Source organism: Mandrillus leucophaeus, unplaced genomic scaffold, assembly GCF_000951045.1.
Source record: "Mandrillus leucophaeus isolate KB7577 unplaced genomic scaffold, Mleu.le_1.0 Scaffold759, whole genome shotgun sequence".
Classification (NCBI taxonomy): Eukaryota; Metazoa; Chordata; class Mammalia; order Primates; family Cercopithecidae; genus Mandrillus; species Mandrillus leucophaeus.
Genome location: NW_012108241.1, coordinates 653,427 through 678,408, shown reverse-complemented (window position 1 = coordinate 678,408; position 24,982 = coordinate 653,427). Strand labels below are relative to the sequence as shown.

At 38.9% G+C, this 24,982-nt stretch overlaps 1 protein-coding gene across 1 annotated transcript in view; it reads left to right on the top strand.

Moving 5' to 3' along the window:
• THSD7B (thrombospondin, type I, domain containing 7B) overlaps positions 1-24,982 on the top strand; it is a 649,627-nt gene that overhangs the window by 124,833 nt on the left and 499,812 nt on the right. The window contains exon 6 of the mRNA XM_011966357.1: positions 11,169-11,366. Coding sequence (XP_011821747.1) covers positions 11,169-11,366 — 198 coding nt within the window. The remainder of the gene's footprint in view (positions 1-11,168; positions 11,367-24,982) is intronic.

Genomic DNA, 24,982 nt, shown 5'->3' with positions numbered 1-24,982 from the left:
CATGTGTTAAGGGTAAGACAGAAAATAGATGGTGTGATTTACAACTCACTCCTCTCACCTCAGTGTCCACCTTGGAGGCATTTCTGGTCTTCTCAACTGAATGGAAATGACGTATCAGAAATATTTAGACAATAGTACAAACTAGTGTAAAGTAACATTTTTGGAACTTTAATCATTTGCTAAAAGAAACTCTAGATTGCTTCAAAGCCTTCCTAGTTTAGGGTCTCTCTATGCAAGAATAATTACTTAATGCATCTGTCTGTTCCTTTAGAGTGTCATCTCCAAGTATTACTATCCTAGCTCCTATAAAATTACAATCTTCACAAGGGTTAGGATCTTGTTTCCTCCTTCTTCTGTGTATTCTCATGGTGCCTAGAAAGAGTCTCCTGGCCAGGCATGGTGGCTCACGTGTGTAATCTCAGTACTTTGGAAGGCTGACAGAGGCAGATTGCTTGAGCCCAGGAGTTTCAGAACAGCCTAGGGAACATAGGGAGACCTTCTCTCCACAAAAAGCAATAGAAAAAATTAGCCGAGCGTAGTGGCATGCACCAGTGGTCCCAACTACTCAGGAGGCTGAGGTGGGAAGATCGATTAAGTTGATGCTACAGTGAGCTATGATGGTACCACTGCACTCCAGCCTGGGTGACGGGGTGAGACCCTGTCTCAAAAAATAAATTAATTAATTAAATTAAAAAGAGCAAAAATATAAAAGAAAAAAAAAATAAAGTATCTGCATACAGAGGATACATAGTGAACACTTGATGGAGAGATGGTTGCTGCAACCTGAAGTGACCTCCATGTAGCCCCACTCTGGGTGCTGGGTGCAGGTGCACACCCGGAAGAGTTGGAAGCTACTAGTCATTTTCCAAGGGGACACTTGGGCCTCTGTGTAACCTCACAAATGAAACTGATTTCCAAGGGCCAGTTCTGCAGTCACAGATTCTGAATTTTCTTCTTATCCTAAGAACCATTTTTCTTGTGTGTCTTTGCCAGCTCCCCCACTCAGGGGAGTCACAGCAGTAGATTGGTTATGCTAAACACTCTACCTCAGGGCTTCGATCTGGATTTTTTTCACAGTGACCCAGTCATTTATATAGTTGAGATAGACTCGTCTTGAAACTTCACAAAGCCATTTAATTTTTTAAAAAGTCATAACTCTAGATAATTTGTATCTATGATATTTCCAGTTCTCTCTTTGATTCCCAGGGAATACCCTGCAACGCAGGAATTTCAAGTGCATGCACTTTGCCACTGTCTTCTTTGCCTTTTCTCAACCAAAATACTAATCATGTGAGCTAAACAACACATATTAGGAAGTGTTGATGTTTTCTTTGCATATGTTCTTTTTAGCTATAAAGTTTTATTTGCAAGGCAGGCATGCAAATAAAGGCAGAAACAATGCTAAGGATGTCCAGAAAATGTGACATGGTCCGTTATCTTTTTGTCCCTCAGTCTCTAGACCTGTGGAAAAGACATTATGTGTGGGACCCGCCCCGTTGCCCTCTCAGCTCTGCAATAACCCTTGCTCTACGGACTGCATAGTATCTTCCTGGTCAGCCTGGGGCTTGTGCATCCATGAAAACTGCCATGATCCTCAGGGGAAAAAAGGTGAGTCCCTTGTTTACATGCGCTTCATTTACTGCCAGTGTACAAACATTTATTCCGGTAGCTAAGTCACTGATTAAGCCTGCTTAAGACAATATTTGTTTGCAAAATTTAGATAACCAGCTCAAGCCTGACGGTATTCAGTTTTAGGGAGGCACTGAGATATTTCTGTGGAGTACAAAATCTGACCTTGATTGACCTTCAGTTAGACTCACAGTTGACTACTACTCTATTTGGTATAACTTCATCTTTTGTTTTGTTTTGTTGTTTTGTTTTCCAAGGTGAAGTCTTGCTCTGTCACCCAGGCTGGAGTGCAATGGCATGATCTTGGCTCACTGCAACCTCTGTCTCCTGGGTTCAAACAATTCTCTTGCCTCAGCCTACTGAGTAGTTGGGATATTACAGGTGCCTGTCACTACACCCTGCTAATTTTTGTATTTTTAGTAGAGATGGGATTTCACCATGTTTGCCAGGCTGGTCTTGAACTCCTGACCTCGTGATCTGCCCATCTCAGTCTCCCAAAGTGCTGGGATTACAGGCATAAGACACCATGCCTGGCCACTTCATGTTTTGTTTATATGTAATGGTTATATGGGGGAAATTGGACATGATTTCCACACTCACATTTTCTAATCTATGCATTTCTTTTTAGATTTCCACATTTTACATTCGATGTTATATTTTAGATTTTTGCAAGGGTCATTATGTATATTGTTTAGTTTCTGATACTGATCTTGAGCTTGAGGAAAAATCTTCAACTTTTATATTCCTGTTTAATTTTGTAGGCCTCTGTGGTCTAGTTTTCTTCAGTTTGTAACCAAAATACACATCTTCATCTTCAAAAGTTCATTCCTAGTGATATCCTGTTTTCTCTTTCATTGACCCTTTAGTTTCTCTTGATACTGTGTTCCCTTAAATGACAGTACTAAAAAGAAATATTTCCTTTATCAAGAGAAATGAGATCCAAGGATATTTCAGAAATTAGGTTCTAGTTATTACATGCAAAGCAAGAATCCGTGGCCAAACACTTGATGGTAGCATGCTTGTGTTCCTAGAACCCTGCTCACTGCTTACTGCTCCATTCACATGAAAACCCACATTTCAGTAATTCCTAGAGTGCTCATATACACACATGTGTACGCCCAGACTCACTTACCCCTGTTCCTGGGCTTTTCCTTTCATTCTGACTCTTGTTCTAAGGTAGCAATGAAGATGTGCATTGGCTTTCAGGCAGGAAGAAGCTAACTTTCATTCTTTTGTCAAACCATAGAAATCTGGATCTCAATGAAGCCTGGAGAGGGCCTTGGGCAATTCTCTTATTTGACATGTAACCAGAATGTCCCCCATGCCTCTGCAGCTTGTGTACACAAATAAATTTCCTTTTATACTAATACCTATAGCTTGCAGTCTTATGATCTACATATATATAGTCAGTTGCATGTAGTCGTATGAGATTCCTCAGGGTGATTTACATATTTTTAGAACAGTCATCTTATGTTTAGCCTGTGCTGCTCCTGTTTAGGTCACTGTCCAGAAAATCATGTGAGGTTGGACCAAGGCTCCCCCAGTCACTGTGGCTGTGGCATCACTTTGCTACATGAAGTGCTGCCTTCATCTGCTTTCAAAGCTGTAGAACCACATCAGGCCAAGTAGATCTGGGAGACTCTTGGTTGTATTACTTGGGAGACTAATGGTTATAGGTGACAGAAACCCAACTGATACCAACTTAAGTCAAAAGAAGAGACTGTTTGAGCTCATGTAGCTGAAATGAGAAGAGAGGATAGGGCTGCGACCAAGAGTATAAACAGGCCAATGGGTCTCCGTCTTGTTTTCTGATTCTTTCTTTACAATTCTCTCTCTCTCCATCTCTTGTATCTGCTTTTCTCTATACTAGGTTCAATTTAAGGTAGTACATACAGCAGAAATAAATGTCTTCTCCATTGGCCCCAGGAATTGAATCTCTGTAGCTGTTTTATGTCGTGTCCTCATTCCTGAACCAACTACTCTGACTGGAGGATGTGGGGTTTACATGTTCAAATCCTGGACATGTGGCCACTACTGGGATCAAGAGAGGAACAGTTTCCTTCAAACTTCACAGATGGAGAATGGAGAGATGTGACTTCCTCAGAAAAAAGTGAGGTACTGTAGGCAGGTAGAAGCAGTTCTGAGGGCCAGATTTTATAGGTGTTTATTAAATAGATGTTTACTAAATGCTTTCTCCCCTTCGTTCTGGGCCATGGATTCTCTATGGCAATTCAGAGAATGGCCCTCCCTCCCTCCCTCCTTCTTTTCTTTTCTTTTCTTTCCCTTTTTTTCCTTGTCTTTCCTTTCCTTTCCTTTCTTTCTCACGCTTGTTGCCCAGGCTGGAGTGCAGTGGCACGATCTTGGCTCACTGCAACCTCTGCCTCCTGGGTTCAAGCAGTTCTTCTGCCTCAGCCTCCCAAGTAGCTGGGATTGCAGGCATGCACCACCATGTCTGGCTAATTTTTGTGTTTTTAGCAGAGATAGGGTTTCTCCGTGTTGATCAGGCTGGTTGCCCTAATTGTGTGTTGCATTTTTTTTTGTCACTTGAGCTCAAATTTTCACAAAACTCCTGTTAAAAACTGGCTCCTTGAACTTTCAGTTTTATTTTTCCAGATAATTCAGAACTGGCCCGTGGAACTTCAGACCCCCTGCCTTGGCCCCATTCCACAAAGTAACATCTTTGCCACATTTTTATCCCCATTGGCCCCTATTCCTCTGTAGTAAAAGCCAACCTGTGCAGATATACCCTGGTCCATCTTTCATAAGACACCACTTGCTATAGGTTGAATTGTGTTCCCCCAAAAAGACGTGTTCAAATCCCAACCCCTGGTACATATGAATAGGATGTTATTTGGAAATAGGATTATTTCAGAAGTAATGAAGTTAAGATTAACTCATACTAGATTAAGGTAGGCTCTATTCCAGTGACTGGTGTTCTTGCAAGAAGAGGAAAATTTGGGCACAGTGACATACCCAGAGAGGAGAGTGCCATGTGAGGACATTGAGACATAGAAGACAAAAGGAGAGGCCACATGAAAATGGAGGCAGACATTGGGAGTAATGTGTTCCAAGCCAAGGAGCACCACGGAGAGCCACAACCCCCAGAAGCTAGGAGATAGGCATGGCACGGATTCTTCTGTAAAGCCTCTAGAGGGAGCATGTGAAGCATGGCCCTGCTGACACCTTGATTTCAGGCTTCCAGCCTGCAGGACTGTGAGATGATACATTTCTGTTGATTTAAGTTGCCCAATTTCCAGTACTTAGTTATGGCAGCTCTAGAAACTAATACACTGCCCAACTTTGGATCAGCATTTAGGCTCAACGAGGATACAGCACTGCACAAAATGACTACACCAAAGTGTCAAGAAGTAAGGTAATTTGTCTAAAGTCCTGCGGTGATTTAATGATGGCCATGCTGGCTCTAAAGATCTGGTTTCCTGTCTCTTGAGTCCAATGTCCCTCCAAACCCTAAGATTCCTTAGTTGTTTTTCTCCATAGGCCTAAAGAAGTTTGGATCAAAGTGCAAGCTCAGTTCTGAAAAGAGAAGCCATCTGCCCATCATGCACCACGTTAGTCAGTCTGAGCCATTACTCCTGAGAGCAAATCATTGAGTAGATGCAGGAGACGAGGTGTGGGGCGTGGGATGTATCTAGTGTCAGTACGTCATCATTGGAAGAAGTGGGAAAAGAGTTGTGGGAGGGAGGGAGGTTATGCTGAGAGTAGCTTAAGAGCACCAGATAACTAGAGGTGGGGAGTGTTTTGCCCCAATCAATATTTTTTTTCAAAGGGAGACTCAGTCTTTGCAAAGGGCTGAAGGAGAGGATGGAGGCAGTAGAACCTCTTACCTGAAGGTGGTACTGTCCCCACAGCCTCCTGCAGAGTTTGGGGACATGTTGGGATTGGTGAGAATTAGCCATTTGTTAATAGACTCCATACTGTGGCTGAATGGCTGTCCCCTGAACTGTAGTCACTGACGGGAGGGACGGTAAGCCCTGATGATTGTTATTCAGGTCTAGGAGTTTGCTATTTTATAAATGCTTCCCTAGAGCAGAGAGAATTTTGGTTTGTAAGGTCTTGCTGAAACCTGCCAGGACCACCTGCCTATATTCCCTCTTGGGAAGAATAAAGAATTGAGTTTTCCCTCTAGGGAAATGATTCTGTTCCTTCAAGGTATCCAAGCTTGTTATGATGACAGCAAGTAGTCTTGTTATTTCTACTGACTTGTATGTATTAGGTCTGAGATCCCCCTCAGTCTTGGTTTCTGTCCCATGATTCTACTGTGAGTTCTGCCAGGATCACTGACTGGTACAAACTAAAGATACTTTAGAATTCTACAGAAGCTGGGGTACACGGGCTAATGCATTAAACATTGCAAAACTCTGGGATATAAGCGGGAGTGTTTAGCTTCACATTTGAATTCCCTACTCTAAAATGCAGTGATTCCACTAGCAGAAATCTAGGACATTTATACCTTCCTAGATATTTCATACTCTTAAAAAATACACACACACACCCAGAAAGATGGACACCACTGCATAAAAGCAAGGAAGGCACAATCAGAAAAAAAAAAAAAAAAAAAAAAAAAAAAAAAAGAAAGAATGTGGAAAGTAGGAGAGAATACCATTTTTCTCCTGTCTAGGCTTTCCCAGTCATTGTGTTATTGCTCTGGTACATTTCCTTCATTCACATTAAGAAAAAAAGAAGAAAGGAATGGGAAAGTAGGAAATGTTTTATTACCAAATAGAAGAAATTAGTTGCTATAGAAATTATCTTTACATGACTTTTATTCTTAATCAGAAATCCTTCCATTAGGAATCGAAGACTTGTGGCTGTCGGCTACTCAGAGTACATTAGAAAATCAGCTGATGTTCACAGCCTTCACACCCTTCCATGGTGCCATGACAGGCAGACAAGGGAACCTTGATCGGCAGGTTGGTGCTTGTCAAGTGAAGCTAGGATGCCTTTCAGAGGAATTTAAATTAGGTCAGGTTTTATCATTTATTGCTTTCTCTTTGATACACTCCCAGAGTGTTATAATTAGAGATACAGGGAAGAGAATTAGCCTGAAAAAATAAACACTCATAGACAAACTCTACACATAGATATGAAGCAGTTTTAAAAATTTTTCTTGACATATAGACACACATTTATATGACATCCTTGTCCCTTTCAGACATATACTAGAAAGGCAGAATTGCCCACTGAAGTTGTTCTAAAGAGGAATTTGCTGGAGGCTCCCTTTAGGGTGTCACAACAGCCAGCTGCTTACGCGGAAGAACTTCAGGGATTCCTTCCCTCAATGAGAGCATCCAAGTCCTTAAAAAAATTCCCGAAGGACAAGATATTTTGAAACTGAGAAGCCATGACTATTTTTTGAAGACAGTCTTTTATGTTCTTAAACAAATTCGATAACATGCTAAAGTTGGAAAATGCTGACGTGTTTTAGATCTTACATAACAAAAATGGGGGACATTTCCATTTTCCATCTTTGCCTGCTAGATAGGCTTTCCATTGAATGCGAAGTCTATGAAATCATTTTGCTTTCTCATAGATAGTATATGCTAAGAGACAGGTTTTTTTTTTTTTTTTTTTTCCCTGTGTCTATGTGTTTGGGGTAGGTCGGGGGGTTCTGTTAACTCCTCATTCTAAGCTTTGGGAGTTCTCCTGCTGACATCACCCTATCAAGATGTCTTCTTAGTTTCTGTATTTACACCAGGCTGTGGACTTATAATGATGCTATAAAATACTACCCCTGCAGGAGAGTGGTTGATTTCTAAAGGGTTAGGATCGAAGCTTCAATCTGCTCAGATTCTTTCACTCAGAGTTGTTACCCAAAGTTCAGGGCTACCAGAGAGGAAGAGCAAATGGAGTACTTAAGACAGAATAAGCTTTTGTCCTGTTTGTTTAATCTGCAGGACTTTCTTTTTTATTATTTTTATTTTATTTTATTATTTACTTATTTATTTTCTGAGACAGAGTCTCACTCTGTCGCCCAGACTGGAGTGCAGTGGCGCGATCTCGGCTGACTGCAACCTCCACCTCCCAGGATCAAGCAATTCTGCCTCAGCCTCCCGAGTAGCTGGGACTACAGGCATGTGCCACCCTGCCTAGCTAATTTTTTTGTATTTTTAGTAGAGATGGGGTTTCACCATATTGGCCAGGCTGAAACCTGCTGGACTTTCTTCACACCTGTCCCAGTGGAGTCAGTGTTGAGACATAGCATTGCCCATAGATAGCTCATGTGTACACTTCTTGTCTACTAACTCACGCAGAAATACAGCCCTCAGACCTGGATATACCCTCCTGGGCCTCCTTTAATTCTTCCGTGACTTCAATTAAAAAACACTGACCCCTTTTCTGCCATCTGCTCATCTTCCCTTTTCTTTCCCCAACCCAGTATCAGTTCTTTTCTAATTGTCTCTTGTAGAATTATATACTAAATCATAATTCTTGGGGTCACAGAAAAAAATAAACCCTGCAGATACTAGTTTCACTAAAGGTGAATTGAATCTGTAGTCAGGAAGTGATAATTATGACTCTCCCCTGCTACCCAGTATCTAAAATTCCACCGTCCAATCTACTCACCTTTAGTACCTTCAAATAAGCCATAGTGCCTTTCAGGTTCACTTTATAAAGTGTAGCGAAAACACTATTCCACAGGAGCTGACTTTAATCCTTTCTTGTGAGGAGGCAATGACTCTGAAAGACTTCTGCTGATTTTCACACCCATCCATTTAATCAGTAATAATGTACCTTTGGAGAAGTAATAAAGTGGCATCTTAGTTTTCACACATGCAAAATGGGAATAGTAACATAACAGAGTTTTGAGGTTTTATTCATTTACAGTAATAAAATAAAGTTACTGTCCCAGTCTTGGTAAAGGGTGAATATTAGTTTATGCATGTGCTTTTTTCCCTTGTTGAGTTTTACGCTTTGAGAAGAAAACACATCTCCGGTTCCTCCTGTGGCTTCCCATAGTACAGGAAAGTGATGTGCAAATGTCAGTTAATATTTATGGAATAATATCGTCTAATTAATATGGAACTCAGTAAATGAAGATGACTGGTGGGCTGGCCCCAGCCACTCTGGACTTGGCAATTGTATATCTTTCAGAACAGAAGCACCTGGGAGAAGCCTGATGACTATTGCAGGCATGAACAGCGATGTGTGATTAAAGTTAAGTGCTACCAAGAGAATCCAAGGTTTTTGTTTTATGCTGAGCTTGTGCTGTGATTTGATCCTAGTTAGAGTCAGGACAAGGGCAGCACAAATGAAAGACTGAGGGAATTTATTGACTGAAGAGATGTAATCTATAGATTTATGGCAAGATGGATGCAACTTGATTTATGGAGGAAAACTGAACATGCCCCTCAATGGCATTAGGTTCCAAATAATAGGACACCCAGAATCCTTCGTAAAGACTGCTAAGTTTCTCTGCTCAAGTCTGGGCTGGCTGTCAAACCGTGTAAATCATGGTGACTCGTGCCATGTCTTGCTCAAAGATAAAATCAAAACAAGCAAAAATATAAGACAATAAATAAGCAGCATGCAGATGTTACATATAGCAATAGAGGTAATTCGAGTTTTGTGGAAGCGAGAGCTTGTAGGTCATTGTAGTGGGATGCTCATCAAGTGAAGTTTAGAGCCCTGTATGCATCTCTTTTCAAGGTGGCCCAGGAAGGAAACTGAGCCCTTCTGTCAATTTTATTTGGCTAGTTAATGATATAGACTTGGAGGTATGGAGGTATAAAGCACAGGAGAAGCCTTTTTTTTTTTTTTTTTTTTTTTTAACTGCCCTGATCTTAACAGTGTTAATGCTATGAGAATATAGCCTCTGACTGGCTGAATGATTTCTTCCTAAGGTCTAATCCTTAAAGAGTCTAGGAGTATCTTTTAAAGGGAGGTTCTGGGTTATCTTAGACCAAAAAAAACAAACAAACAAACAAACAAATCAAACTCAAATAAAGCACTTAAAAATCCTTACCTAAAATTCTTGCCCAGCCCTGTACTTTGCCAAAATACTTAGTATTTTTAAGGATTTTTAAGTGCTTTATTTGAGGGTTTTGTTTGTTTGTTTGTTTTTGTTTTTTGGTCTAAGATAACCCAGAACCTCCCTGCCACTTTTTCTTATGTCTCAAAACCACGTGTTCATTGTGTTCTAGGCTCCTTGGCTGTGCTATTTAAGACAGGTGGTCTTTCTCCAACTATACCTTGAGGTGTGTAACTTTTTCGTGAGAGAGATGTTACCTCTCATGCTCCCTAACTTATCCTTCTCCCCTCCCCTTGTGGAAAGGGTGGTGGGGTATGCAACCCTCACTCTGGGAATTGAATGTTCTCTGCGCTGTCAAACTCTCTCATTTTCTTTACTTACTCCGAGGAATAAATGAATAACAATTTCTTTAAATGTTATTCATGCAAAACTGTTGGTTATGTTGAAAGAAAAAGGAATTAAAAGAATTAAATCCGTTGATTAAATTTGGAATAGAAACGGTGGAAGATATGAGATCCACAGAAGGTAGACGTAGCCTTTAGAAGTAATATTATATCATGGAGTCCAGAGATTGAAAATTTGGACTAAAGGGTTTAATCTGGTTCTCAGTCCTTCTTTATTAGGTCACTTTGCTTTTTAAAAATTGTGCATTCATTTTTATCATTTAAAAACAGAGGGTTTTCTGGTTTCTTAGACAAAATGGAAGGATCTGCTAACAGAGGGTTCATGATCTAATGCTGAGAGTCAATAGAAGCTGAATAGTAGTCAGGCACTTTAGAGCAGGCCCATTGACCCAGACACTCGCTGCAGTCTCATGGTTGACCCATTTGCCTCGATGTGTGTACCTACTTGACTCCTGTTGATTTGCATTTGTGACTCTGGGCCCATAGCATGTAAAACACATCTATGTTCTTATTACAGTCTCTGGCTGGGACTTTGGGGCCCTAGTCCCATAGTACATTTTTTTAAAACAGAATAACAATCTTGGACCCATGTCTAGCCTGGGTGGAAAGTTAACTCCAAAGACATATTGTCTTTACGAGGCAGACTGATGTATAAATCTCAGTGACATGATGCAGATAAATCTCAGAGCAGGAAGTTGTGAATGGTCGGGCACCAAGGAGATGCCAAAGAGGTGATGTATTTCAACTGAATGCAGCGTAACAAGAATGTCAAAATCAACAGCAAAAAGAAAATGTGGATTAATCTATATTTAGATCATTTCTGAGTCTCCATTTATTTTTACTGGTTTATTGATACCGTAGGACTTATGCTACTTATTATTCCATTGAATTATGTCTGACTTCTCCAACTCCTAAGTTGTAAACTCTTGGAAAACAGATTTCCTGCTTTTATTCTTTCCCATTCTCTCTCTTTTTTTTTTTTCCACATCTCATCCCCTCACTTCACACAGAATAAAACACATCAAGATAATTCATGCTTAGAGTGATGAGTACTTGAATAAAAGTTTTCATCTCTCACCCAGCTGCTTCTTTTCCTTTACTAGAAAAGAGTGGAATTCTGTGAAACGTTTTCTGTCTCGTTTTAGGATTTAGAACGAGGCAGCGCCATGTCCTCATGGAATCTACAGGACCTGCAGGGCATTGCCCTCATTTGGTGGAGTCTGTTCCTTGTGAGGATCCAACATGCTACCGATGGCTGGCATCAGAAGGGATCTGTTTCCCTGATCATGGAAAATGTGGCCTGGGACATCGCATTCTGAAGGCCGTCTGCCAGAATGACCACGGTATGACCCAGTGACCCATTAGAGGTGTTAGGATGTTAAGTATCAGCCAAATAACACATGGCCACCCTTCAATAGATCATCCTTATGAGGAAGAGAAGCACAGCCTTTTTTATCCTTGAATATTTATGTTTACATCAAGTGATACATTGCTGCAAAGTAAGATGCCATGACTTAATATGGGGCCACATACTCCACGACAGAACACTATTTGATTGTACCTAAATGCAGTACAGCAAACCTAGAGATTTCTCAAGAGTTTTTAATTTGTCAAAAAAAAAAAAAATTAGAAAACAAATCTCTTGGATAGTGTTCAACTTATCAATGCAAAACACGTAAAGGCCAATGTATAACATGCCTTTATATATTATAAACAAGCACCACCTTGTTAAGAATCCAGGACTGAAACATCCTTCAAGTTTAAAAAACAACCAAACAAGACTAACTAAGTGGATTTGTATTTATATAACGTTAGAGTTGAGTCAGCTATAGACACAATACTAACATTTCCAAAGAACTGTTTTTAAATACAAGTTGTCATGATTTACAAAACTATTAACAATGATGTCTTTCCTCGATCAGCCAGCATCTGGTAGGTTGTTTGAAATGAAAGGTGATTCAGAAAACATGTAAGTCATGTGGAAATAAGAAAAGTGACATGTTAAACCTTGATCCAAAACTTTAAAAAAATTCAGTGCCTTGGAAGAATATCATGTATATTTATTAATCAGCTCTGCCATGAGAAGCCCCATTTATAATGCTCATGATATGTGAGATGAAGTGTTTTGAACTTATGCAGCTAAGTAATTCATAGAACAGAAGGAAATCACAAAATAGATTCAGAATGGATAATAGCATCCACACAGGGTTGATACAAAGCTTTTCCTTCCTTTTTTCTTTCTCTCTCTCCCTCCCTCTCTTCATCCTTTCTTCATTCCTTCCTTCCTTCTTTCTTTTCAATCATTGCATAATTACACAGGTATAGATTTTGTCAGGTGATATAATTGGTTACCTGTGGAAACCAGGTGATTGTTTAATTAGAGGGCAACAACAGATTGTATTAGCTACAGCAGAGTGTTAAAACTAATAGCAACTCCTATGGATATTAACATATAATTTTTGAATTGTGGTAACATATGTGCAGTTTAGTAACAGATCACTTTTGTATTCCTTTTGTTTGTGTGATGTTGTGTTTTATAATAAGACATATTTTTTTGCTCTTTATCCCTGGCTCCTTATCACAAAGCTACTAAAACCCTGGTAATTTCCTGAGATACAGGGGTGCTAGGAGAATCTTTTGTTTTAATAGTCGGTCTTTGATCCTGGTTCCTGACACAGCTCTTAAATCCCTTGGAATTTCCTGAGTGCGAGGCCTGCCTTATTCTAATGAAGTGATGCTTGGTGAGCTTCTGGATGGGGGATGATCACCAGAAAGACCAAACCATGATTAGAAGCTTAGGGATTTCAGTTCACCCACTGGAAAGAAGAGAAGGTCTGGAGATTGGGTTAATAATTGATCCTACTTACATAAACACCTCTAAACTATGAGGTACAGAGAGCTTCTGGGCTGCTGGAAACGTGGCAGTGCTGAGAGGGTAGCAGATCCCAGCAAGGGCATGGAAGTCCCGCACTCTGTCCTCCATACCTTGTCCTGTGCATCTTTTCCTCATGAATCTCTTATGACTTTTCATGTATATTCTTTGTAATATCCTTTATGATAAACCAATAACTGTAAGATATTTCCTTGAGTTCTGTAATATATCCTAGGAAATTATAGGACCTGAGGAAGGAGTTGTGGGAACCCCGATGTATAACCATGGGTCAGAAGCACTGGCGACAGTCTGGGACTTGTGATGGGCATCTGAAGTGAGGGGCAGTCTTGCGGGACTGAACCCATAACCTGTGGGATCTAATGCTAACTCCAAATAGATAGTGTTATAGTTGAGGGAAATTGTAGGATGTCCAAGTGGTGCTGGAGAATTGTGTGGTTACAGAAGTGTTCTGTGTTGAGTTTGGAGTAAGAAGTGAAGTATGGAAGTTTAAAACGTGAGTTCTAGAGCTAGACAGGTTGCAGTTTCAACTCTGCTACTCACCTGCTAGGTGATCTCAGGAAATTTATTTAACTTGGAAGCATCCTTTCTTTCAGCTGACTAGTGGGGTAATAAAACCCCCCTCTAACTCTTAAGACTCTGAGAGTTAAATTAGTTATATAACAATGATTAATGAAGTGGCAATGATTTTTTGAATGGCATGTAACCATTCAAAAAAGTCATAAACTTATTTTATGTATATTTTAAAGTGCAATTATTATTCTACCCTGTCCTGAAGAATTGGTCAAAGAGCATTCTTTTAAAAAATGGAAATAATAAGGAGGATTAGAATAACCAAAACTACTTCTTCCTCCCCAACTCCAGCTAAGGAAACAGGAAGATCATTGGTTTGGTTGGAACCCAGTGATAAATGACTCTCTTGCCTTGTTATCTCACAGCAGATATTAGAGGGTTGTCATGTTATCTCTGTCCACTTGGCTAGGAACTTTTTTCATAATTTATACTGAACCGTCTACAATCATCACCTTTACTATTTTACAGCAATTTTAGAGCTTTCTTGCTTATTCCTGTGAAATGACAGGAATATTCCTGTGAATTATTCCTGTGAATTTTCAGCTTTTGACCTACACTCCAAACTTACGTGTGCAGAAGAGGGAATTAATATTTGTTCATATCAGCTCCATGAAGTCTTTGTGGTTTTTAAATACCTGAATGACTCCCTCATCGTTTGTGGGGCAATGACCATGGTCATGGTTATGGGAACATGCTTGGCCTCCCGGTGGCTGACGCTGTCTTTTGTTCCGTGTGAAACTGAAAATGTGGTCTGGTTACACTTTTTGTGATTCAGCTTCAGTGTGAATCTGGGTGATTGATGATAGAAGTTTGGCAGAGAAGTGCTCCTGTTTGACTCCTACATATTATCAGGGTCTTTCCATAAAACTACAGGAGTTGACAGAACAGTTGACATTAATTTAAATGAATGGAGAAAGACAGGTTTGAGATATACAGTGTCCTTTGATCTCCTTTTTTTTTTTTCTTTGTAACTTTTGATATTTTTCCCCCATTACTCTTGGTTTATTAATTGCTTCATAGACACTTTCTTTCAGAATTTATTTTGAATTTAACAGATGAGACCAAAAGAAATTATTTTTGATTTTTTAAAAAACCACTTACATTAGATCTACTCAGACTTGAGGCCTACTGTAATTTCTAAGGGTAACTTGGCTAATTTACCATTTTTAGGCTTTTACGTATGATCTCCTTCCAGATATCCTGCATATAGGTGTTTAGAAAGGAACATTCGGCATCCCTATGTCCCATTCAAATTGTGGAACCATGAGATTTCTACCTAAGCGTGACCAAGATTCTGTAGGATTCTTGATAGTGTCTTGTTGGGTGTCCTTGTTAGCAGCTAGGAAGACATACTGCTCTTCCCCAGAAGTTTGTTTAGACCATTAGCTTACAAACTTCAAAAATATATAATCTATGTCACATTGAAACCAGGGAGTATTTGGAAATAGCAATTTTTGGTGTGCCTAGACTTTGTGGATTAGTTTAAGAATGTGGTCTACTTTGGATTATCTTAGATTCGAGTAGTCATCTCTAAATTCTACAGCTATCTCTGCTTTGTTCCATTCTCTACTTTGATTTATTGGCAATACTATCAGTGCCACTGAAGCTCCTATTTCTCCCTCAAGCCCGTAATTATAGCAAACAATATGTTAGTCAGTGATATTTATTTTCAGGAGGAAAATTGCATAATAGATTGTATAAATGAGTGTTCTTATTTGGAATCTGATTTCTGAGTCTCTGATTGGTGGAATAGCTTTGATTTCTGTCCTCTGCACAACATCTTATCATTGTATGGGTCAATAGACATTTACAGAGAGTAGAATATGCATAGGTTATTCTTGTCTCATTGACAAGGATGTTGTCTCACTTCAAAGTAGGCACTTGAAATGTAAATGGAGTGAGATTCAAAAATGCAAGCCCAACATAATTCTCCCTTAGAATATCAGATTTACTCACTGCATTTTAAATATCGATTCTCAAACATATAACTGGTTCGTTATTGCCAGATTTCACTGGTGATTGATGAAAGTTTACCACCAAGTGATATCTTCAAAAGCAAGTTGGAAAAACCCCCATCATGCCAGGAGAGTAGACAGTGTTCCCAGTGGCTGGCAAGTGACTACTGTGTATCATCTTTCATGTGTCCACAACGCAAAGTGGGCAGAAGACTCCACGGGGTCGTTGGATAAACACCTGTCTGCCTGCTGAAGCAGTCAGACCTGGAACACTCACCATCTGCTTTCCCCATAATTTGCCAAATAGGCTATCTTGAAAAAAAAAAAAAAAGTGTATATATGTTTCCACAAACATCTTGATTCAGGGATAATGCAACATACAATCTGCACTTCTGGAAGGTAAATGCCCACACTGGTGAAGAGTATAATAGATCACAAAAAACGAAGTTCACATGTTGATAGGTGCATGGAGTTACAGTTCTGCAGTATTGCCAAAAACACCCCCTTGCATACAAGGTTTTTTATTTTCACAGTTGCACTATACCTTTTCCATGCAAATATTTTTCTTAAGCAGTGTATATATTTGCACAGCACTATGAATGATTTTGCATCATTAAAGTGGCTTTGCTTTTTATTTCAAGGGTATTTTTCTAGGAGTCCTTGCCTTAAATCATTGGCCTTGAACACTCCAGGAATGTTACCTTTAATCTTGGCTAAAATGGCATGTACTTGTAAGCTCCAACACTGTAAGTACCTTTTCAAGGAGGATTTCAACTAGTGGAAAGTGTTAGAATAATCATTTACCTAAGTTGGAGCAAACATTTTAAAAATGGTTTTAAATCTATGATTGGAGTTGAAAGTTTTGTTTTGTTTGTTTGTGTCATTGTTAGATCTCAAAAATGTTCTTTGGCTTACCTGTGAGAATAATGTCAGACTCCATTCAAATAAAAATCATTTTTTGGAATATTTTGCGATTCACCAGAATTCTAAAGAGAACTCCTTTTGTGTTGACTTTATTTTTAAACCCTTCGATTATGCTGTATCTCATGTTGTTAACAGATGCTGCTTTACTTCTGCTCTGTGTGTTTTTGCTTTTGCTTATAAGATGTTCTAAATGCTATTTCAGTACAATATTTATTTTCTTGTATTTTAGGATGAAAGAAGAATAGATTATTCATCAGATATTTCTTTTTCACATAGGTATATTCCTGCAGTGAATCAACCTATTAAAGAGATGCTACAAAATTAGACGCACCCCTGAGGATATGTAGGCTCTAAAATAAAGTTAGTAGGCTCTAAAATAAAGTTAAAATGTGGGTTTTCTAAAAGTTTTGAGAAATGGCAACTTGGTTAAAATAAGTATGCAGTTTATTAAGGTGTGCATTTTGGAAGGGATAATAGTAATTGGATATCTCTTTTCTTTTTTAAGAAAGTAACTCTCATTTTCTCTTATACTATCAATTTTTTATTTGTGTAGGAAAAACTCCCACTTACCTTTATATAAGGATGGGAATCTTATCTTGCCAACATCTTGCCACCTGTTTGGAAGAATTGAAGAATGGGAGAATAAACATGGACATGCATTTGTATTAGCAATGCAAATTCAGAGAAATGGCCTTTTGGAATAGTCAGAAGTAGTGGGTTGTAGCACACACTGTTGTTTCCTGCCCAGATCCCCTTGGCCATTTCCCATTTCTGTGGGTGTCAGCCTGAAATTCCAGCTGATATCACCTACATCTCTTTGTCTAAGAAATGTCTCTGTCCACTGCAGCCTTGCTAGGGAATTGGCAACCCCAGGGAGCAGTCTTCAACTATTGGTTGAGAGTTGTTGATACACACCCAGTTTCTTTCTTCTTGGTTGGAATAGCCCGGAGATGTATGTTTGAAGCTGTTTCCTTATTGATTACCTACTCTTTACCAGGCTCCTCCCTTTCCTGCCTCACTTCCCCACTCTTTGACTGGCTGCCTGGCGTGGCTTCCCAATAAGTACTTCTCTGGGAATCTTTGTCACAGAGTTTCATTATGACACAGCTCAAACTAAAACAAAGATGCTTGGAAAGATATTTAGTCAGTCCATTGCTATAGGAGATACAAAATCCAATTCAAATCATACCATGTTGATGATAGTTTTTTAAAGAATTACCTTTCAAAGCAGAAATGATACAGTATCTCATGAGAGATCATTCAATATTTTGAACAACCCTCAGTCTTTTTTCATTATTTGCCGTTATTCAAAGGGCTTCAATATACTGTTTCTGTTCTCCCTACGAAAACATAAAAATTATTGAATTCCATTTATTTTCCAGTTAGGCAATCTGGGTAACATACATCATCATCTTGAGTCTTGTTTTTCAACTATTGAGTCATGTATGACTCTGGAGGGGGACTAGGTTATTCTTATTTTCATTATGTAGTTGATTCCAGATTGTATTGGAATAGTTCTGAAAAAGAAAAAGATAAACAGACCTCTACTGGGTGTTAAGGTAATTACTTGCATAGGAAAATTGGGTCTGAAATGTTGGGGAAACATGGTGCTCTATCTTGTTTCTTCTAGATCAGTGGTTCTAAGACTAGTGGGCATCAGAATCACCTGGTGGGCTTGTAAAACCACATGTGTCCAGCCCCTACCCCAGAGTTTCTGATTCAGTAGGGCTGGAATAGGGCTCAGGAACTTGTATTTCTTGCAGTTTCCCAGGTGATGCTGGTGTTGATCCAGGGACCAGACTTTGAAAAACACAGTTGTAAGCCAATGAAGGACAGTGGGCAGCTTCATAATGTTAGCATATAACAGAGAAGTAGGCTAGAGCATGTCTTACAAGGCATGTGTTACACTTAGTTAGAATCAAGAGTAGTATTGGGCGGGGCACGGTGGCTCACACCTGTAATTCCAGCACTTTGGGAGGCCGAGGTGGGCAGATCACTTGAGGTCAGGAGATCGAGACCATCCTGGACAACATGGTGAAACCCTATCTCTAATAAAGATATATAAATTAGCTGAGCACGGCGGCACGTGCCTGTAATCCCAGCTACTCGGGAGACTGAGGCCGGAGAATTGGTTGAACCTGGGAGGCGGAGGTTGCAGTGAGCCGAGATCGCACCACTGCACTCCAGCCTGGCGACAAAGCTAGACTCCGTCTCAAAAAAAAAAAAAAAAAGTAGTAGTATTGGTCCTAATCTTTTTTCTTGTTTCCTGCCAAAGAAGTTATTCTTGAAATTCTTGGAATATTCCAGAAGCAAGCAGTGAGTAATTTTTTTTTTTTTTTACTTCTTTATTGTTACCTATGAATTACTAAATGATCAAATAGTGGAAAGCAATAGTGTTCTCTTGCAGGAACAGAAGACATGTAATATGTGAGATGAGTTATTTAGGTTTAGAGGAGAGAATTTTCATTTCAGCAAGCTGTCTTTTGCAGACCACCAACTGGTAGCAGTTTGGTGTCAGTGTCTTTACCTAAGGAAATGTGGTGATGACAAATACGTTGTATTAAATTTTGAAATGAACCTGACATTGCAGTTGAAAGTGCCAATAAGATCAGGCTGTGCTGTTCACGCTACAGGAATCAGACTGCAAGGGAGATTAAATTAGAAAGTTTCTGTAGCCAAGTTCCTCGTTCCCTTTCATTTAGTTGTCTTGCAGTGAAATTAAAGATGAAACTAATAATGTTTTGCAATGAGGAAATCCAAAAGAGAAAAATAGAGACTCATTCTAATCAGAGTTTCCCCATCCACGTTTGACGTGAAGGTAGGAGTAGATGTAAAGTGGTGAATCAATTTAAATGCTAAAGAGAGAGGAACTGCAATGCGGGTTTAATTATATTTACTGTATGTTGTCTTGATAAACAGGCATTGTATTTTGAATTACTTCCACTTTCTACCCTGCTGCATACGTAGACATTGCAAGATAGCTTTTGTCTTTTTTCTCCTTTAAAGAGGGGCCTAAATAAATGACTGTTCCCATCAGTACTCCACCAATATTTCACAATCAGACTAAATGTAATCTGTTTTTTCCAAACTTTAATATTTAGAAATAGCTTAGAGTAAATTGCTTCCTGAGTTGTGCCTGTCTCTCTCATAGGAGTGCTGTCTCCTTTTTCTATCTCTTTGGAAATTCTTATTAGGCAATCGACTTTCTGTTCCCATTCTATATGATTCAAGAAGCAAAATGAGTCCTACATTGTACTGATATTTCAAAATATAGCTCATGTGATTAAATGGTCAACCCAACCTTTCAGTGAGAATTAATGTGAGATTGTCACCTTTGCTATCCTTTTCATCTTCCCTCCAGACATGTCCTAAGTTTTTCTATTCCCTATTGTATTCCACTATAATGCCAATAACAGAGATTAGTTGTAGCATTAGTCACAGGGACACAGTTTTGTTTTCTCTTTCTGAAATGTATTTTAAAGTGGTATTTTGCTGTTTCATAGGACCCTTGGCTCATTACTCTTGACACATTTACCGGTTTTCCCTCTATGTAGACACAAAAAACGTAACGAACATGGATAAAACACTTCTCCATTATGATTGAGAAATTTACACTGGTGGTATGACCAATATGACTAGATAAGGAAAAGTAATCAGAGGTTTACACATTCTGTACCTACTCAAATGCTTTCAGGAAATATAGTGATCAAAAAGCCCTCGTAGAAAGCCCCTTCCACCCCATGCAAAATCAATATTTTTGTTTTACTTAATCTTATAATCAAATACTTTTTGAATTACTAAATTAATATATACATATATTTTAACTGATTCATGAATCAAGAATTCATAGTGTGTAACCTTTTGTGCTCTGAAATGCCATAGCTCATAATCAGTGCTGCTTTACCTCTGTTACCTCTATGGTAATTTGCTTCCACAGTCACAGTCATGTTGTTCCCCTGCCTGAGATGCTTATCCTCCTCTTCTTCCTTTGGCTAATTCTTATTTATCCTTTATGAACTTGAGTTGGTGTCCTTCAAGAAACATTTTCTTCACTCCCACTCCAACTATTTTATGCTGGTCTAGAATCTCAAGTGAATATTATGTTTGTCACCTGCCCAAGATTATTTGTCACAGCCATTCATGGTAATTTCCATTCCTTTATAGGTTATTGGTTCAGAAATGGGTAACGTTAAATTTGTTTAGGTCAACAAGATATGAGAAGAGGGACTTGAACAAGGAAGGGTGTTGTTTTAATTGCTGCTGTGATCCATCTTATTATAACAGGATATGTAGCTTCAGGATAAAGGCATTACTGTGTACAGTAGGTCAGAGATGGAAAGATACTCTGGGTCCTGGAAGATATTGTTGAGCCACTGAATCCACAGTGTGAGCACTGGCTGTTATGTGAGACAATCTATTTCCTTACTGTTAAAGCCAGTTTCTATCAGAGTAGGTACCAGTTGCTGCAGAAATCATTATAATTGATGGACTGCTTATCGTTTGTGTTTTCATAACAGTTTGTGATTCAGTTATCAATACCTTTACTGTATTATGTTAAAATTATCTGTTTATTTCTCTGTTTCTGCCATTTGACTCAGCTTCTCAAGGGCACATACCTTGACTCATTTATCATTTTATTCTAGGCATGATACCAGAGTGTCTGATATATTAAGGTACACTTAATGTTTATAGAACTTGAAAGAGTTATTTCAATTGATTCACACAATAGCCCAATTGGAAATTATTGTTATTTTTTATTCCAAATTTACTGATGGGGAAATTGTAGGCAGAGATGTTGATGGTTTAAAGTCACTTAACTAGTAATTTCTGATACCAGAAGTTTGAACTCCAGTTATAGAACTCCAAACCAGTGCTTGTTCTACTTTATGAATGTTGGTGAATGCATGTCGCCTGTACCAGCTACATCGATGCTGCCCTGTACCAGACTATGCAATAACTTTCAATAGTTAAGATGTTATTTTTTGGTAAAGTCCAACTTGGCCTGAGATTTATTCTCAATGCAGCACTAGAGGCACTTGTGCCAACTCACTGGGCTAGGCTCATGAAACCTATTCCTAACCATACACTAAGCATATTGCCTTTTGTTTCCCTAGTGTGAGCTAAGAGCAAGAGAGATCACCAGTACAATGAAAACATAAAGCCCACACACATTTCCCTTTGGCACAAAGTGAATTTAAGTTAGATATATAGTACATACTTGTCTGGTTTTCCCTGCAACTGTAATTCTAATCTTGATCATATTCAGACAGCTAAGCAGTGTAGAATTTATTCATCAGAATGGACTGGGAGGAGAGAGAAGCAGAGTCTCTGAAAAAGGAGATATGTGAAATCACAAAGAAGATAGGAGACAGCTCTTTAGGGATAAACAGCTTTTCACTCCTTCGTCGTAGAGATATTCCTGCAGCAGGGTGATAGCGGAGCTGCTAATACACCATGTTGAGAAGTTTGAGAAAGTGTAGTAAAAAGCAAGCAAAATTCGAGACACCAAAGTGGTCTTTAATATTACATCAGAGTTCATTAAATATACTTAAATAAGGAGTCATTGAGAAGGAAAGGTAGTTATTTCTGTGTTGTTCCAGAGGGCAAACAGGTACAAATAAAAAGATGACAGATGTTGGCCTAACATGAGAATACATGTTCCATTTTAGCTGCCTAGCAATGGTGAGTAATGAGCTCAGTATCAGCAGAGGCATACTCACAGAGGCTGGATCCAGCGCTTAGGGCTTCTGCAGGGGAATCTCCTCACTATTCTGCAATGAGGTTAGCTCTGTGGACCATCTGCTGCCATTTTGGACAGGAAAATTTTGTATTTTTCCTTGTTGTCCTGCAATTAATGATATTTAGCATCTCTGGCATTCCCCCATGGATTGGCAGTCATATCCCCTCATCATCATGGCAAACAAAATGGCCCACATATTTTTCATTGTCTCCATAAGGAGTGGTGGTATTGCTCCTGGTAGAAAACCACAGGCAAGGAGAAGTCTAGTTTTTCCCAGTTGTCAAGATTATGTTTCATTAATTAATTGATTTTAATTAATCAATTTTAATATTAAAATTTAAGTTAGAATGGATTAAGGAAAGTAGCAGTATATTTTGAGTGCATTGTAATTAAAAGCTAAAATAAGATCAGGCTGCAAGTTTAAATTGGAAACTTCAGGTAAATAGAAAATTCACTTATCCAGAAGGGCCAGTCAGCATCATTATTGATAAATAGGGTTTCTTTGTTTATAAGGCGCCCCAGCAGGTATAAGAGGATAATATCAAAGGGAAAGTGTGACTTCCTCTTTAGAGAAATACTAAGGCATATGGGTATTTGTTTATTGAGACAAGTAGGACCCTGTGCTTTAGGAACTTGGCAGAGAGCACAATCACAAAATTATTTCCATGCAATATTTATCATAGGCACAGCTGAGAGAAACAGTGTATGTCCAGATATTCTGAAAGCCTTCCCTGGATTAATTCTGACTGGGGAGAACTGTGTGCCTGGAGAACATAATACTGACAACTTACAGAATTGTTTTTGCAGAAATGTTCATGACTGTGATGTTAGCTGCCTATAGTGTATGAAGTTCTAAGACTCTTCACCATGAAACTCACCGTCATTTCCTCAAAAGGTATGAGATTTAGGGTCTTTACCTTGTGTGTTTCAGCATCCTATATGAGAATCCATAGGAGTAACACTGGTCAGTTCTAAATCAAACATATTCGCCCATCTCTTTGTGATAATGTAGCCGCCAGCATGAGTTGAGTGCACCCTGAAAATTATACTGATGACCGGATTCCCAGATTGTCTCCCTCCTGGACTCATTTCACTTCCTTCTTTTCTTTCATGTCATTTGAATGTCATCTTGTATACTGTGTGTCACTCCTAATTTCTCCACTTGCTAGGTGTGTGACTTTGAGAAAGTTACTGCTGTCTTTGACATCTCAGTTTTGCTGTGAGAAATGGAAGTTAGAATAGGACCTACATTATAAATTTGATATAAATGCTGATTTCATCTATGTCAAGTTCTTAAAACAGTTCCTGGCATGTGATTACTACTGCAGAAATGTCAGCTCTTATCATTGTTATAATTATCTTTCATTTTGTATAAACAAACTTAAATACTTTATAGAATGAATTGGTGGTATCAATTAGTAGAAATGGCAACTGACTTTAGGCAATTGACTATCTCTCAGAGGCCTAGTTTCCAGACTTATGGTTGTAAGGATGCTATTTTGTAAAATTTTTGTTTTATTAACTCTTTTAAATTTTAAAATCTTTACAGAAATATTGAAGAGTTGAGGAGACAGTACAAAGAGTTCCCTTGTATTCCTTGACCACTGCCCCAATGTAAACATCTCACATAACCATAGTTCAATGATCAAAAATTAGAAATTTAACACTGGTATAATATAGCTTGTTCTGAGGGTTAAAAAGATAACATGAAGGCTTAATGGAAGATCTGGCAGCTATCTTGATTTTTCTGGAAGTTGTTCTTATCTGCAAGAGTGGAGTGTCTGGTAATCTTCAGTCAATTCAGATGTTTGAAAGCATTATTTACAAATGATGATTGTAAAAAGTTAGAATGTTTGAACTGGAAGGTGTAGGCATAGCCTACATTATAGTCTGAGATCACGTTCTTAAAAAGAATGACTTGTATTTTTTTAATTAATTAAAGAAAATGCCTTAGTAATAGCACAATTTACTATAAATCCTGGCATATCCCTCTGGTAATAGGGAGGAAATTTTGTGGCCTCAGGTTCTGATAGTAACTTGAGCCAAGCAGCTATGTGAGGGAACGTAATTATACTCAGTGTCAAAACAAGGGACCTAGGTATTGATAGATAAAGGCCTTTATATGCAATAGGAAAGAACATCTATGGAAAATCAATTTATTTGTTGTGAAAAATGACTCATTGTCATTTCTAACATTTTACTTTGGGCTGATTTCATTTTTAGTGTTCAAATTTGTTTATGTTGTACAATAAGGATGAAAAATGCCTGTGTTCTGTAGTGGTTTTGATTAAAGATAATGGAACCTTCTGTTTATATACTACTTTCCACTTTCAAAATGCTGACTTTCACTTACATTATTTCATTTTACTACTCACAACAGACCTGCAATGGTGGTCAGGCATCGGTGGTTCTCACAGTTCTGCAAGCTGGAAATCCACAATCAAGGAGATAGCCAGGTTCAGTGTCTGGTGAGGAGTCCATCTCTGCTTCCAAGATGGTGCCTTTTTTTTCCTGCATCTTCGGGAGAGCAGGGACACTGTGTCCTCACAGTGTGAGGTGAAAAGCAGAGGAGGAAAAAAGGGCTGAGCACTGTGAGAAGCCTCTTTTACAAGGGCCTTAGTCCCATGCAGGAGAGAGGAGCCCTCATAACAAAATCTCCTCTTCATGGCCCCTCTTCTTAACATTATCACATTGGCCATGAAGTTTTAACTTATGAAGTTTGGAGGGGACACATTCAAACCACAGCAGTGACTTACCCCATTTTACAACAGAGGAGACTGATAAAAGGGGAGGGTTAAGACTTGCCTGTGGTCACAAGGCAAATATATTTACAAGGTCTGAGCTACTGAATCCTAGGATTCTATATGAGAACAGTTG